This window comes from Misgurnus anguillicaudatus, chromosome 23, assembly GCF_027580225.2.
Source record: "Misgurnus anguillicaudatus chromosome 23, ASM2758022v2, whole genome shotgun sequence".
Taxonomy (NCBI): Eukaryota; Metazoa; Chordata; class Actinopteri; order Cypriniformes; family Cobitidae; genus Misgurnus; species Misgurnus anguillicaudatus.
The window spans coordinates 25,551,293-25,568,459 of NC_073359.2; the positions used below are offsets into that span (position 1 = coordinate 25,551,293).

At 41.4% G+C, this 17,167-nt stretch overlaps 1 protein-coding gene across 4 annotated transcripts; it reads right to left on the reverse strand.

Annotated features, from left to right (window-relative positions):
• Positions 1–27: 27 nt before the first annotated feature.
• On the reverse strand, positions 28–16,454 carry rad54l2 (RAD54 like 2). Of its 4 annotated transcripts, none has more exons than XM_055216759.2 (22): positions 16,296–16,454; positions 11,926–12,092; positions 11,553–11,823; positions 11,364–11,476; positions 11,167–11,280; positions 10,833–11,062; positions 9,299–9,481; positions 9,084–9,217; positions 8,804–9,000; positions 8,384–8,726; positions 8,127–8,304; positions 7,829–8,053; positions 5,088–5,206; positions 4,792–4,901; positions 4,550–4,649; positions 3,797–4,002; positions 3,544–3,719; positions 3,177–3,373; positions 2,916–3,094; positions 2,715–2,804; positions 2,488–2,577; positions 28–2,288 (listed from the first exon to the last, which is right to left on the reverse strand). In XM_055216759.2, exons 2-22 carry the CDS (start codon positions 12,038–12,040, stop codon positions 1,360–1,362), a joined length of 4,299 nt encoding a protein of 1,432 aa, XP_055072734.2. In that variant the 5' UTR covers positions 12,041–12,092; positions 16,296–16,454; the 3' UTR covers positions 28–1,359. The 4 variants fall into 4 exon arrangements, with proteins under 4 accessions (XP_055072734.2, XP_055072737.2, XP_055072736.2 ...); XM_055216762.2 differs by having other exon boundaries at positions 11,553–11,820; positions 16,296–16,452; XM_055216761.2 differs by lacking the exon at positions 16,296–16,454 and adding an exon at positions 13,655–13,764.
• Between the last annotated feature and the right edge of the window lie 713 nt (positions 16,455–17,167).

Sequence of the window (17,167 nt, forward strand, 5' to 3'; positions counted from 1 at the left end):
TGCATGAGACTGCATGATCGAACCATATTCTCAATACAGGAGGAGTCAAGTTTATTTATGTTAAAACAATATTTAATAAATACAACGTCATTTTAACCTACTCCTCCCCATGCTGGGAACACGAGATGACGCGTGCGCATCTCCTGGAACAGCGTTTAAATGTGATTTCACGTTTGTGGGTCCCGACTGCCGAATCGCTCGAAGATAACCAATCATCTAACACTTAACATATGAGGGGAAAACCCTCACCTCTCTGACCGAGGGACCGTTTTATCTTAAAAAAATGTATAAAAATAAAAAAGAACGAAAATGAAATTACTCTTCAGCATTATAAATAAATACTTCTAATAATTTTGTACATAAAGTCAAAAAAAGAAGAAACTAATACACGTCATAAGATGATACAAAACAAAATATCAAATGCACATCAGAGAATTTATAGAACAGCGTTTGCAGACTCAAAAATCATGACGCAGATTGTGGGAGGAGTCAAAATAAAGAGCTCTAATAGGCACAGAGAATGAACAGTGTTATTGGCTGAGGGATTTATCAGTCACAGGTCAACCATTACATGAATGCTTTACACATTTATAGTCTGCCGAACAAACACTTTGGTCGATGATTCATAGCCCCAACACGGATGAAACTGCCGACTAACTGGGCGAAACTAGCCGAAGCGCGACTTTGAAAAACAACGCTAGTAGGGACGCATAACAGTCTACGACATTCGTAAGATGATCCCGATGCGAAACGGCGGATGACTTTTTCTTGCTACGCAACTGAACGAGAACACAGATCCATTTGTCTGCTTTAAGGCTAATATCGAACTAAACGCACTAAACTTACATCCCTCCACCCGACTTTAAAGGCTAACATGAGAGTACATTCGAGTTTAAGGTTTTGTTTTGTTTGTTTTTTTTTTCAAAAGGAAAGAAAAAGGTCTTGGTGGTGTTGAACGCTAGGCATGGCTTCTTTCGTTTAACGATTCGTCTGTTACGAATTCCCGCGCTGCCCGGTCTGCGAATTCAACGTTCAAGACGATATCCACGTAGGACCACCGTTTACAAAAAGCAATAGTAGTACTTACAATTATAATAAAAAAAGGTCACATATGTTTTCTTTTATCATTCCAGGTGATGCTACAGGGTCCTAAGTATCTCGAAAGTTGATTGAACAGTCAATCACATTAGTATTAAGTCATTTCTCTCGATAAGGTCCGTATCGAGAGATACAATGAGCTCGTGAGCCCTGTGCTCTGGTCCCTTACTGTAAAGAAAAATATAATCACCTTTTATTTTTTAACTCCATGCATATTCAGCATTTGGATTTGTATAATTTCACCTTCGGATTCCTTCGTCCCTACTGACCCATCACCTCTATGACATCATCATCCGAGCTGCTTCCTCCGTTTTCCGCGAGGGAGGTGTGCGCGTCGGGCCTGCTGTTGAACGCTGGCCCCAGCAGGCCGGAGGACGAGAGGAAGGTCGAGGCGGTAGAAGCAGGGGTGGCCGTGGACGACAAGCCCCTCTGGTGTAAGGAGCCTGAATAGAGAGACTGGGAAAACGGTACTGGGAAACCGGACAGCATGCTTGCCATCCCGGGATTCATCAGATATGGAGGGAGAGAAGAGGAAGAGGTTGATGACGATGATGGCGCGGAGGATGAAGAAGAGGCCAGAATACCGGCGTGGGTTGTGGAGGTGGTGTTGGTAGAGCAAGTCGACGAAAGCGAACTGTTGCCCACCCCGAGTCCGAGCGTGTCCGTGGGGAACATGGTGTGTAGCTCTCCTAGCGTCTGACCGGCTTGCTGCAGCAGATGTGATCTGCTTCCGAGCGTGGGTGGGGTCAGGTGACCCAGGGCGCCTAATAGGGAGGGATTAAGTCCCATGGGCGGAAATCCAAAGCTGCTGCTTAGGGGAAATCCAGGGTAGCTTCCGGCTGCGCCGATGGGCGCGGAGAGCCGTTTGCCGCTGGACTGTTTGGACGCTCGACTTTCTGAAAGCTTCCGCTTTAAACTTTGAAGGTCCAGGGAGGATGGGATGACGTCGTTGGTGAGTTGCCGGTGCAGTTCGGGGACGCGGCTGTGTTGCGTCGGTGCGTCCGTGCCTGGGGTTTCGGGTTGTGCTGAAGTGTCTCCAGCGGAAGCGCTTTCCTTGTTGTGGAATTCTCGGAGCAATTGAGGGCTGCCTGATGGGGAGGGGTGAGCCGGAGGTTCGGGAGATAAACGTTTTTGCTCTTGAGGGGTTGCACGGCCGTTGCTGACAGGGTGCGAGGGAGTGCCGGAGGCCTCTCTTGAATGAAAAGATAAAGTTGGTTAGCTGTTCTGGTACTATAAACTTTTGCGACCCATTTAAGACTTTGTAACAAATGTTACAAGGAAGAGTTTAATATCATAAAATGTCATAAATATATAATGTGTACTAAATTGACCTCAAATGAATCCATCTTAGTAAACGTTTAGTAAATAAAAATAGCAAATGACTAAAACCTCTTGAAGCTGTGGCTCCTCCGTCAGACGGTCTTGGCTTTCCGGTGCGAATAGCAAATATCCTTCCATCGTTGGTCCTGATGTACGTGCCTTTAGCACAAATGCAAGAATATAAATAAAACACACTTATTTGTCCGTAATAAATCACAATCATCTAATAAAAGTGTTTCTGAAGTTAAATGTAATCGGTTTAAAATAGGTTGAATATAGGTTGATTTCATCCATACCTTTAGATCCTCTGATTACATGAATACTTTCTCCTGCACCAATCCGGGCCTGGACATCTGTGCTGCTGTTTGACCCCGGGATGACAATATCTGCAAAAAAACAAGAAACCATGAGGAAAGGAAATGTGCAGACCATGACCAACGCACCATGAAGTCACACTTTCGCCATACTGCACGTAAATATTTATATTATCAACTTACCAGTGGTGGTGACGACTCGTTGTACATAAACGCCGGCTTTTTGCAAGTAGTTGACAGGAAATCCCGCACTTGAACTGGGGACGCCCATGGGCACCTGCCGCGGCATCATGGGAATGGGTGTGGACTGAACCGGCCTCACGCTCGCAACGGGCTTGTCATCTAAATGAGGAGGTGGGCGCCTGAAGGAAAGATGAGTGAATTAAATAACAAATAGTTAAAAAGTTATTTTGTAAAAAAAATCTGTTTCCATGATGGACCAACCAGTTTCTCTGGCTGAAGGCAGGGATGTTGGTGAGGCTCTGGTCGCTGGCTGGGTAATAATGTGCGTAAGAGGGTCGCTGATACGGCACAGAGGCCCGTTTCTCATCTTCGTAACTTTTCTTGGCTGCTCTTTTTTCCGCTTTGGTCAGTTTCAAGTCTTTGCGATCCATCAGCAGTGACTCGTGATGAAACGGAGGCTGGCGTGCACACACACACACAAAAAAAAACAATAATTTTTTCCTATTCTTACAAGTATTCCTGTAACTTTGATCCCAGTTAACACATACTGAGTCACTTTGGATAAAAATGGCTGACAAATGCATACATGTAAATTAGTTGCAAATGTATTTATTTTGTGGGTATGTACCTTGGTTAAAAGGTTTGGGTAACGCAGATACGCTTGTTTGATGACAACTTCCATTTCCTCATTTCCTATCAGCTTCGATTGGCTGTGATCAGGCTCCTCCTCCACAAAGTGCAAAAGAGACTCCACCTCCTTCCGCGTGAAGGTGAGAACAGGGTTCAAATCATCCACGACTCGATCTGGAAAACACAATGAAAATCTCAAAAAACAGTTCTTTAAGCAACACAATGAAACACAAACGTGCTCCAGCTCTTACCAGACATGCCCTGTTTGGACACCTGCCGGTCGTAAATCTTCTTCTCCAGTGTGAAGTCGCAGACCAGCCTGTAGATGTGACAGGGTTTGCGTTGACCGTACCGGTACACGCGACACACGGCCTGCGCGTCGTGACACGGGTTCCACGAGGCGTCGAAAACCACGACGCGATTCGCTCCGATCAGATTCACACCCAAACAGCCAGCCCTAAAGAAAACAACATGCGTTATTTCAGACAACCGTCTTAGGGGGCGTGCACACCAAAGTGTATAAACGCTTTTTTTTTTTTTTTTTTTTGGTTGCTATACTTTTTTATCAGTCGTTGAACAATGCGCCGGTTGGTTGTTGTGATATTTGTCCCGCCCCTCCTCTACTGTGATTGGACAGCCAAGTGAGAACTGACATTGACGGCTGAGCATTTCACCCAAAGTTGAAAATTTTTCAGTGTTTTTGAAAAGCGCGACGCTTCCATTGGAAACAATTTAAAACATACACCGGTCACCGGCGTAAACGCTTTGGTGTGCACGCTACCTTAAGGAAGACCTGAATATTTGTGACCCTCATCATTTGAGACTTTGACCTGCATTTCCCAGACAGGGGTCATATGATTTCAAACTCAAACGCAGCTTGATATAAGCTGCAAAAGCATAGCACTAGCAACTACAAGGTCACTACAAAGTTTGATTTCCAGTGAGCTGCTTTAGATCAAAATGCCTGCAATGCATAAATATGCCTTATTACTGCAGTTCATCACCTGGTGGACAGCAGGAAGACCCAGGTTTGGTTATTTGCAGGGTCATTAAACTGATTGATGAGTCTCTCTCTTTCCGAAGCAGATGTGCTTCCATCCAGCCCTAAACAAAACGAGAAAATTCATATTTAGGTTTTGTTCTTATAGCTCAGCTGGTTGTGTTAGCATTGCAAATATCATTGGGAGGCAAAATGCATAAATGTAAAATACCAATTTAGTTTTAGGCCAACTGAACTGAAACTTACTGTAGTAATTGATGTTTTTGACCCAGTTGTGTGTACCGGTTTCTGTTTGGATAGGCATGGGTCGGCGAGAAAGAAAGTCTTCTATAACCGTGAGCGTGGATAAACTCTGACTGCAAGAATCACACACAGATTATGGAAAAAATAACAGACTAAGCAACAGCTCACGATAAGGATGAGAGATTATAATAAAAACGAAACATCTGTACATTATCAAGTGCAAAAAATGCAAACATGGTGGAACTTACACTTAAACTTTTTTGTGCAAATTTAAAAAAGTCAAGGTTTATAGTTCATACCTGAAAACTAGGATTTTATCTCCTCTGCTTACGCTCTCATCAATCAAGTGGAAAAGCAGAACCATCTTGGCCGAGTTGTCTAGAACCCCCGTCTGATAGTTGCTCATGATGTCTTTTGCCTAAAGAAAGTTTATCAAAATCATTCAAATGGCAAATCAAGTACAAATCACGTATAAAGGGCTGTTCACACCAGTAGCAGCCGCAGTGTTTCCCACAGGATTTTGAGAGACTGTGGTGGTGATGACATTACACGCCAATTAGCATATATGTGACGTCATCGTGTCGTGTTTGCATTTGATCTAGTGTTGGCACCTGAAATATGTTTCACTTTTACTCTTTGATCTGTATCTGATCTGTATTATACATCACATTATATTTTAAGCCGAATTAAAGGAATAGTCTACTCATTTTCAATATTAAAATATGTTATTACCTTAACTAAGAACTGTTGATACATCCCTCTATCATCTGTGTGCGTGCACGTAAGCGCTGGAGCACGCTGCGACGCTTCGATAGCATTTAGCTTAGCCCACTTCATTCAATGGTACCATTTAGAGATAAAGTTAGAAGTGACCAAACACATCAACGTTTTTCCTATTTAAGACGAGTAGTTATACGAGCAAGTTTGGTGGTACAAAATAAAACGTAGCGCTTTTCTAAGCGGATTATATGGCGTAATAGCACTTATGGGAGTACTTCGACTCGGCGCAGTAACACCCTCCCTCTCCCATTATGAGAGTGAGAAGGGGAGCGGACTTTTCAGGCGAGTCGAAGTACTCCCAAAAGTGCTATTACGCCATAAAATATAGTTCCTCTTTTAAATCCGCTTAGAAAAGCGCTACGTTTTATTTTGTACCACCAAACTTGCTCGTATAACTACTCGTCTTAAATAGGAAAAACGTTGATGTGTTTGGTCACTTCTAACTTTATCTCTAAATGGTACCATTGAATGAATGGGGCTAAGCTAAATACTATCGAAGCGTCGCAGCACGCTCCAGCGCTTACGTGCACGCACACAGATGATAGAGGGATGTATCAACAATTCTTAGTTAAGGTAATAACATATTTTAATATTGAAAATGAGTAGACTATTCCTTTAAGCTGTTTTAAATAGTGAAATAAAAATGTAAATGGAAATCATGAAAATTCTATTTGTGGGGGCAAGTGTTAATTCTGTGGTGAGCCACCACAAATAAATCAATGTATGGAAAACACTGAACCGGTGACTTATTTTTCGAGGGCACACGATATGCCCTCATGTAAACTGCAAATGTGTCATGTAAACTTATGTGTATCACGCATCATGTCAAAATACAAGCCAGCTGCAGACGCTTCGAAGGGGTTTATGATTAAAGAGACGCTCGCTAGATACTAGCTCAATTTAGTTTAGTGTTAAGTTGCGAGTGTTATGCGAACGTGAGCGTCTCTTTTATCATAAACCCTTTCGACGTGTGTGCAGCAGGCACGTATTTTGACAAGAGGCATGATGCACATGGTTCACATAACGCAACGAACACATATTTTGACATGACGAGCAACTAGAGATGCATAACGATTAATCGCGAATAATCTTCAGCAGAATAAAAGTTTTTGTTTACATCATATATGTGTGTGAACTGTGTATAACAACTTTGTATAGATATATACATGCATGTGTGTGCATTTATTTAAGAAATGTTTACATTTGTATATGGGTGATTCTCACGAAATTAGACTTATGAGGTGTCATGAAACATTTTGAAAATATTAAATGCTATAAAAATAAGAAGCATACCGTTACAAACATCTCTTCATGTACTATTTTGCACATGATTTCAAATGACATCATACAATCCAATTTTGTTGTTTTTTCCACAATTAAGGAAAAAAATGTCATTACCGCAACGTGTCCATGACTGGATTTGGGTTCTTGGAAATATTTATAATTAAAAAATCTAAAAAATAAAACGCTTCAGTGCATGTTATACTATAAACATTTACAGTAAAGAAACATGTGGTATTTGGTGATCATTCGTAAATGTAGAGACAATAATAAGGAATATAAATGTGTCCAAAACCAATTTTCTCATCCTCCGCAACAATTTTCAATCATCGTTTAAGTCCTCAAGGAACTAACATTTTCCAAAAAAAAAATGTTGGAAGGGACATAATTGACCGTGACACTCAAGATGGCTACCAGGTAAGCAGTTCTTATTTTTTTTTTCTCCTGATAAAAGTTTAAATTGTGTTTGTCATAGTACCTAGACAACTTTTTAGTTTTCATTACCGAAACATGAGTTTGTAAATGCATATATTTAATGTAATATCATGTTGCGGTAATGATAATTTTTGATGATAATCTAAAAAATTTAAATAATTTTATAGGAAATATTTTTTAATCCTCTAAAAAATAATGGTTATAGTAAGTTCAGACCTTAATCTTATATGTGCAAAAAAAGGCTTTTTAAAATTTCTGATGCTGGACACCTTCTAAATCTGGATTTCGTGAGAATCACCCAAATACATTTGAATATTTATGTATAATTTATATTTAATATATATTTTTTCTTAAAATTATACATGCATGTGTGCAAACTTATATATTATTATACACAGTTCACACACACATATATGATGTAAACAAAAACTTTTATTCTGCTATAGATTAATTACAATTAATCGTTATGCATCCCTACGAGCAACACACAACACCCCCGAACACATATTTTGAAAAGACACAATACAATGATGTTGAGTCTCACCCATTCGTAAGTAATAACTTGATTGGCCTTCTCCTGTAAAGGGTTCAGGCCCATAGCAGCCAGTGCCACCTTGCTATTGGCGGGGTCGGATGTCTTTCCCTTCATTCCAGGAGCAGAACATCGGGTCCCACCGGTGGAGTTGAGATCATCCAGGTCCAAATCCTGCTCATTGGTCAGGTTTTCTTTCTGAAGAGCCTCGTACAGAACGTCCGGATGATTCCAAATCTACAGGATTACACCACCAAATAAGTGTTTGGTGCAAAAAAATAAAAAATAAAAAAAGATTCAATTAACAAACCTTGCAGCAGACACAGAAAGCTTTGAGTGGATTGAGTCCAAGCCAGCCGCTATTTCCTGCTTCTCTGAAGCGATTCATAAACTCAGTGTAGAGCGCCCGCTGCAGCCGAGACAGTCGTACCAGAATCACGTGCTCGTCTTTCGAAGGCAGCTGCGTCCGGAGGACATCATGACCTCGCCTGAGAACGTATGGAGAAAGTTTACCTTACTGCGATTATGAGGTTTCACTCAAAAATGCAAAATGGGCGTCACCCTCACCTCTGGACGAAGCCCTCCAGCAGGCTGTGCAATACGTGACTCCTGTATCTCATGAGGCGCACGTCTTGCGGTGTGCTGTCTATACACTGCCCGTTCAGAATGGGCCTCTCGAACATGTTACTAAACTCCTGCCGCGTACCGAGGAAATCGGGTCGGACGAAATCCACCATGCACCAGTACTCGATCAGGTTGTTTTGCAGCGGGTATCCGGTCAAAACCACACGCCGTCGTGACCGGATGTTTTTCAATGCTTGGGACGTACTGGCGTGGCAGTTTTTGATGCGGTGGCCCTCGTCGCATATAACGACATCAGGACCGGGCCGAGCCAGCGCTCTTTCGATTCCTGTAGATCAGAGAAGATTACAAATTGAGGAAGCCAATCACAATAGGTTATCCTCTACTTTTCGATAAACTACTGACCTTTCATGAGCTCTTGCTGTCTGTCTTCCTCATCCAGGTCGATTATAACGGGTCCCGCTGGTTTTTTGGACTTCCTTTTGCGGCCAGTCACGAAGCTCTTTTTGAGAGACAGCAGGCGGTACATCTCGTATCCCATCAGCAGCACGCCACCGTTGCGGGTCCACTCCTCCACCACCTTGGCCCGGGCCACCGTGGTTCTGACCAAGACACACAGAGACGATCATCAACACTGAAACACTGAATTGTTGCGTTAATGTCTTAAAGATCAAAGTATTCGTACTTGTGCTCATCACTGAGGATGTGAACTTTGAAGGTTCGAGGTGAGACCCGGGACGGATCTGTGTCGGGGGGAAGGGACTCAGCAGCAGGCAGCCAGAGATTAAACTCGGCTAACCAGTTCTGTAGTGTATTCACCTGGAGAGGAGGCACGATTAGTAAATAACAAATTATTAGTGAAGTGACTTTGTAGGGCATTCGTAGCTCTCGGACACTCACAGGTACAATGGCGAGGACAGTTTTGGCTCCAGTGTGCCGCAGCAGGATGTCAATAAAGGAGATAACCTGCAGGGTTTTGCCGAGGCCCATGCTGTGTGCAAGAATACAACCGAACCCATTGCTGTTCTTGTAGCGCTCGAGAGATTCCACAAGATTATCGTACAGGAAACGAATACCGCCAATCTAAAAAGAGAAAAGTGAGAGATGGTGAGATAATAAAAAAGAAAGGCAAAAATATTTAAGGGATGTGTATGGTTGCTAAAGTGTACTAAATGTTTTTTAGCATTTAGCTAGAAACTAAGTAATACTTCAAAGAGAGGGCTGTGCAATATTGAACAATCCTTCCAGAAAAACGCAGTTTTTTGTGATTGTTGCAGGGAAAAATCCTTGATCTTGCTGCACGTTTTCTTAAAAAATGCGATGGAATATTTGGGATATTTATGCAATTTTATGCAATGAAACTGCGGGGAACTTGCGAAAAACTGCGGGGAACTTGCGAAAAACTGCGGGGAACTTGCGAAAAACTGCGGGGAACTTGCGAAAAACTGCGGGGAACTTGCGAAAAACTGCGGGGAACTTGCGGAAAACTGCGGGGAACTTGCGAAAAACTGCGGGGAACTTGCGAAAAGCTGCGGGGAACTTGCGAAAAGCTGCGGGGAACTTGCGAAAAATGTAGAAAAACTGCGGGAACTTGCGAAAAATGTAGAAAAACTGCGGGAACTTGCGAAAAGCTGCGGGGAACTTGCGAAAAATGTAGAGAAACTGCGGGAACTTGCGAAAAGCTGCGGGGAACTTGCGAAAAATGTAGAGAAACTGCGGGAACTTGCGAAAAGCTGCGGGGAACTTGCGAAAAATGTAGAGAAACTGCGGGAACTTGCGAAAAATGTAGAGAAACTGCGGGAACTTGCGAAAAATGTAGAGAAACTGCGGGAACTTGCGAAAAATGTAGAGAAACTGCGGGAACTTGCGAAAAATGTAGAAAAACTGCGGGAATTAGCGAAAAACTGCGGGAACTAGCGAAAAACTGTATATATATGATATATATGATTTTTGCTACGAAAATGCAGGGATTAAGAAATCATGCAAGCCCGCATATTTTGTAAACAGAAATCTGTAATTTATGCAGCAAAAGTGCGGCATATTTGAAAAAATGCGGCCCCTGCTTAAATATGCAGACTTTGTCTGATTGTGCGTTGAATCATGCGATCACATAATTGTGTTTTTCTGGAGGGACTGATTGAAGAAAATGCAATAGCATGCTAAACAATGCGATATGATATTTTTCTAAAAATCTATTGAAATTGTTTTCAAATGTGTTTTAAAAAACCAAAACAGTTGCGCGTGCACGCACGTATTTCCCGGCTAACATTCGTGTGCCAGATATACAATTTGCATCAACCTACGATTTTGACCATACATTACTTTTCCAAGTATTAAAATACATCCGCTATTTATTGCATTTATTGTTATATGCACACATTCAATATTTAGCTATATTGCACAGCCCAAGTATGCTATGCAGGGGTGCGCATACCTGGTGAGGTTTGACTGCGCGGGCGAGCTGTGGGGCGAGGAACAGGTCTTCCTCGTCTCCAGGGTGATTGATATTGACTAGCACCCTCCCCTGGGCGTCTGGTTGATTAAAGGCATCGTTTGCATGAGACCCGCTACTTTCCTCCGTGCCGGGTGTGACCGAACGTTTTTCGTCATCCTCGCTGCTTATCCGCAGAGTGTCTTCGTCCCCAGAGCTCAACTCAATCACATCTGAGGAAATATAAACCAATGGCTTACTTTCATCATTTATAATTTACACCTGGCACATTTGTTTTTTCGGAAATATGTCACGTTTTCAAAAAATTTTATTTTACCATCTCTGCAAGTAGGTGACTGAGGGGGCGGGACTTCTTTGTCCTCACCCTCATCTCCACTGCTGTCCAGACATATCACTTCTTGTTTAGGTCCTGGTGCTCCAGAGGGTAGATCTGAGCATGGAGAGATACAAATGTAAACATTACTGTGAAGAAACTACATGCATAAGTACATTATGTGATGTTGACATTCTCACCTGCATGAAGAGAAAATTCTTTGCGCTGCTGCTCCAAACGGCGCCGTCTCTCGAGCTCCTCCTGCTGGGCGGCTTTGGTTCCCGCCTCAAGCTGGTGCTCCTTAAGGAGCTTCCTGTAAGCCACGTAATACTTTTAGTCTATGCAAGCAACATACGACTATTACAAAATGTTATTGAACGAGAATCTACCGGATGTTCCTCCTCAAGTGAGCAGGCTTTGAGGTTTTGGACTTCTTCTTCTTCGTGTTGCTATTGGCAGAAGTGTTACTGCGGCTGTCGGGGCTGGAAGGGGGTTGAGAACCCGGCTGCGATGACGCCTGTGACGGGGAGGAGGGTTGGGAGTTCGACCGGGAGGCGGGACGGGAGGAGGGGTCAGGGGTGGATTCTCTAGACGGTGAGGTAGGTGCGGGGCTTGCTGGATCTCTTTGATCTCCTGTCTCCATGCTCTCAAGCTGGTCTGCTGAAAGAAAATACCAATTGATCAATAATTCATTCACAGCCAAAGACCAGACAGCAGATTAAAGCTTTTCACACCACATGGGTCATTCAAAGTGGCACTCACCGCCTGCATCTTCCTCATCGTCCCCATCGTTGTCTCCATCCTCTTCCTCATCCATCTCCTCCTCGCTGTTAAGGCTGGGCTCCAGGTCGCTTCCTGAGATCGCCTCTTCTGACATGGCGTCCCCTGGGTCTCCAAGTGCATTACTTACACATCTTCTTTAAGACCACCTGAAGATCAAAAACATACAATATTTCAAAAACATCATTCAGACGACCTTAAAGGAATAATTCAACCAAAATAATAAATAAATAAATTTGATTCGCAAAAACTAGATCGCAAGGAGTGCTTGCTCTTACCAAACTTGCTATCGCAATGTTAAAGAGTTGTGCTAAATACATTCAAATTTTAGGGTGCTAGGTAGATGTCCTGGATGGTTGCTTACTAGTAACGTGAAAATCATCTGATCGCTTAGAATAGATGTACAATGTTGCATGCATACTTTAGCGCTGTGTGCCACCCATCTCTATCAATGTGGTCAAGGAGGCGTTCATAATTCTGGTTGTCCTAGTTAAAAATATAAGCAAATAAGTAAAGAGGCTACACTTTTCGTTCCATTCATACGGGTGTGAATAAGTCGAAAATGCAAGTCATGCGAAGATATTTCGTTGCATACCAAAGTTCAGGTGACCTCTGACCTGCGAATTGGAGATATGTGACCATTAGAAAAATGCGTGACCTTTCTCTCTACTTAAAATCAAAAATTAACGAAGTTTAAGAACTTATTTTGATGAAGCACGCCCCGGCCATATTCGCAATAACGTTTTAAAATTTTTCACATGCTTTATCGTGGGTTAACACCAGCCGCGTTTGAGGCGTCAAAATCGTGTCTACCGCGCCTAGTTTGCCGCTCGAACAGTTTGAGTTTACTCGCTTCATTCGCGCGTGAAATTCTAGTCAAAACATTCACGTGAAAATTTGCGTCATGGGAGGGGCGTCTGCGACTCTGATCGCTTTCTGTAATCATGTCACTCAGAGTAAGCTCCTGGTTAGTAAGCTCCTGGTTAACGCGGCACGTTTTTCCGGCAAAGTTCAAATTTTTCAACTCGCGCGTGTGCCACTTGTGTTAACTAGATGCGTGAATGAGGCGGAATTGCATCTACCGCGCCGCACTAAAAGCCTCATTCGCGACGCGAGACCTCCAGATGCGTGTCAACGCGTCTTCACATTGACTTAAAATTGAAATCACTCACGCTTGACGCCTCTACCGCGGTTGCAGCATTAAAATCTAGTGTGACCGTTTTCTCAGTAAATGATGAAAAACGGATGAAGGCTTTAATCTCTGTCATTTGCATAAAGTTAAACTTTTCACAGCTTTGTTGAGTAGCTAGACACGCCCACTTCCTGTCGCTCAAGTTGCCGCAAGTCGACAAGCTTCTATTGAATGAACCGGATTGCGACACTCCGCCGTTGCTAGTCTTGTTGGTGGTGTGCACGCACAATAAGCTAAGGTTAATGTTTTTTTCAAATCACTAACAAACAAGTAATGATAACAATAATAAAGCCAAAACAAAAAAGATAAAACAGATGAAAGGATCAAGTGATTCTCTTACGAATCAAAAAGGTGAATCAGCAAAACTTACTAAACACAGCAAGTGTAGAACAAAGAGCTACCAAAGACCTAGGAGAAGAAAAAGAAGGAACAAGAAGGAAAAGCAAAAAAGAGAGTCTGGAGATCAGAAGAAGAGAGAGGGAGAGAGAGAGAGGGCGAGAAAGAGCTAGGCCTACTTACATAACTGGGTTATATAAGAAGCTTGTATTTCCCAGCCTGTGAATGTAGGCCATACTGCCCCTGACACACTGACACATTCACACAGTACAGCACAGCCTGTTCCAAAACAACACATGCGAGTCTCACAAACACGCACACACACAAGCTCCACCCTCAACCTGCACCTTCACCTGACGCACAACTAAGTCTGTCTTATAGTTTAAAATCGGCAGAAATCGTGAAATACTTTAGAATGAAATTCCTCAACAAAAACAACAACAACAACAAAAAATGCTGGGTTACTTTCAACCCAACGTTGGGTCTAAAAGAGACGAACCAAACCCGCTGGGTTGTAATTTAACCTATGTTGGGTTCTCTGGGTTTGTCCCTTTCTGACCTAACGCTGGGTTGAAAATAACCGAGCTCTATTATAATTTCATTGACTTGACCAACTCCATTTTAATCTCTTCCTTCAAACACCAAATTTAAGTTTTACTTTTGTTTTGTCCTTTATAAGTAGCATAAAGTGTTCAGGAAGTGTAATGCTACAAAAAAAGTCACGTACACTCTAAAAAATGCTGAGTTATTTTCAACACAGGGACGGGTCAAAAAGGGACAAGCCCAGCTATTGGGGTAAAGGGGACATATCATGAAAATCTGATGTTTAGGTGCTGTAAATTGGTCTGCAATGCTTTTATTAATCTAGAAAATGGGAAAAGATCAACCCAGTAACTTAGTTTTGGTAATCCATTCTTTGCAAGCATGTGAAAAGATACCTCATTGAAATTTGGCTCCCCTTGTGATGTCAGAAGGGGACTGCCATTTAGTGCAGAGATCAACTCATTTGCATTTTAAAGGACACACCCAAAAACAGTACATTTTTGCTCACACCTACAAAGTGGCATTTTTAACATCCTATAATAAATTATCTATGGGGTATTTTGAGCTAGAACTTCACATTCGCACTCTGGGGATTTATTTCACGTTTTAAAAAAGTCTTGTGAAAGGTCCCATTTAAATTAGAAATATATAAAATATATAAACCCAGAAAATTTTTATATTTGACACAACAACGGGTTAAAACAACCCAGCATGTCGGAGTCGATGGTGTAGTGGGCAGCGATCGGACATGTGGTGCTTCGCGCTTGCGCCGACCCGAGTTCGATTCCCGGTTTGTGGTCATTTGCCGATCCCATACCCCCCTCTCCTCCCTGTACTTTCCGGTCCTCTCCTCACTCAAGGTTAAAATAAAGCAAAATATCACTTTTGGGTTTTACAGAGGAAAGAAATTCATATTGGGATGATGACGAAATGACAAAACTTATTTCTTTTTTTAATCTTAACAGACTTAAGATCCATGAATGTTTGTTTGAATGTGTTTGTATTTGTCTATGGCCCATTCATATCGATGGTTTGCTGTCAGAATAAGTAATCCTCTAATATAAATAAAATCTGTTTTGAAATTTTGGAAACAAATATGATGCATTGGTCGTCTTTTATTCACCATTATCATTATTACACTTGCCCTTGAAAATAAAGTGTATAAATATGAGCTGAGCTACTTTCTAGGGATGCACCGAAAGGATTTTTGCTGATATATATCATTGTGCCTAACAACACCCCCTTGTTCGAAGTTCATTATATACGATGACTTTTGGGGATTTTATTGCCATAATTTACTTTTTTGGAGGGATTTTTATTACCTTCATTTTTTCCACCAACAGATGTTTGATTATCTGTATTGTGTTTTTGGCATTAAATTTTGGCACTTTTTCACTTATTTCAATCTAAGAAAACTATGGATTATGCAATAGACATTACACAACGTAATTCCTTCATGGCGTCAATAAATTATTGGTTTTATATCGGATGGGGAGAGATATATCGGCGGCCGATACATTAATTCATCTCTACTACTTTCAATGAACTGTTATTAAAATCAACTTAAGTAATTTTGATGCACCTGCATGCATTTCGTTAAAGTTAAACATCGACACAAAACATGAAACCACTCGCCATTGCTAACACATTGATCCCATCATCCCAACACGACAGTATGCATTACATAAAAACAACTAAAAAAATCCATCAATGGTGCAAATTTACACTTAAAGCATCAAACACCTGCCAACGACCCATAATGGGAGTGACTGGGTGACTACACGGTATATATATATTCATCACCACTTTACACCACAAATCTGCTGTTACCATATAAATGCACAAAAACTAACATTTCATTACGCTTTGAATATATATTTATATGCGTGTCACGTCTCATGTACACTTATTGCAAATGGTTTTAATGTACTTGAACTGTAAACGTGAATGAGGAACGTTTACATAACTGTACTGACTGACTGACAAGCGCCGCTAACAGACGTACAACCAGGATCAAATAACAATAACCACTCACATTACAACCTCAAAACTACTAGAAAACACCAGATATATGCGTTTCAAAACGCATTACGCACGTTGTGTTTACAACAGAGCGTTACATTTTATGCATGAACCGTGCGCTAGCTGTTAGCACGTTAGCGCGAGCGCGGTGCTCTCTATTGTTGACGTTAGCATTCGCGCTAACTGTGCTGAAATGTAATTAACAAAACACATTATTTGTGATTAAACACGTGTGTGTGGTCGTATAGCGATGGCTTACCTTTTCACACCGCTGTTAAGATCGTCCGGTTGTGCTGTGCTTTATTAAATTATTAATATTAATTTTCGTAATACTCAGTGATTCTTTTATTTTATCTAACAATTTGCACGAGCACCGACCTCACACGCCCCCGAGGCACAAAGACTGAGTTTTATGGTTCCGGTGTGCGGAATGTTCCGGGAGATTGTCACACAGTTTCATAACCAGGTTGCATAAAGTGTCGTGTTGTGTAATCCAGGTATTATTTATTATTATTATTCAGTTCAAGGAATAACAGAGTTTGCAGGATATACGTTGGCTTTACACATAGTACTTTATTTTGAAAGCTCTTTGTAAAAAATAACCATGTTTTTTAGTTAAAGTTTAAAAACCATATACATGTCATATTATATAATGTAAATATCTCTACTGAATATTTTTAGAGTTATGATGACTAATTATAATAATTAACATGTTTATTTAAGGTAAGATATTCAGACATAAATAATATCTCTGAGAAACTGTTTAGAGAGATACAGGAAATACAGATACAATTATACGAAAAAAAGAAATCATTAAATAATCGTTATGAAACCACAACTAAGGCCGTTTCTCAAACGGAAGGCTGCATCATTCGGAGGACGCATTAAGTAGGCTGCATACGTCATCACTGTCTTATTTCATAATATTAACAATTATAAAGTTTACTATTATACATAGTTAATCGTAAATTGATGTAATATGCTAATGACTTGCGAATGTAATGCTCAGTTAATCGTAATAAACCACTTAAATAAACCAGGCTTATGACGTATGCAGCCTGCATATGCAGCTTTCCGTTACACACCATTAAAAGGGATAGTTCCCCCCAAAATGAAAATCCTGTCATCATT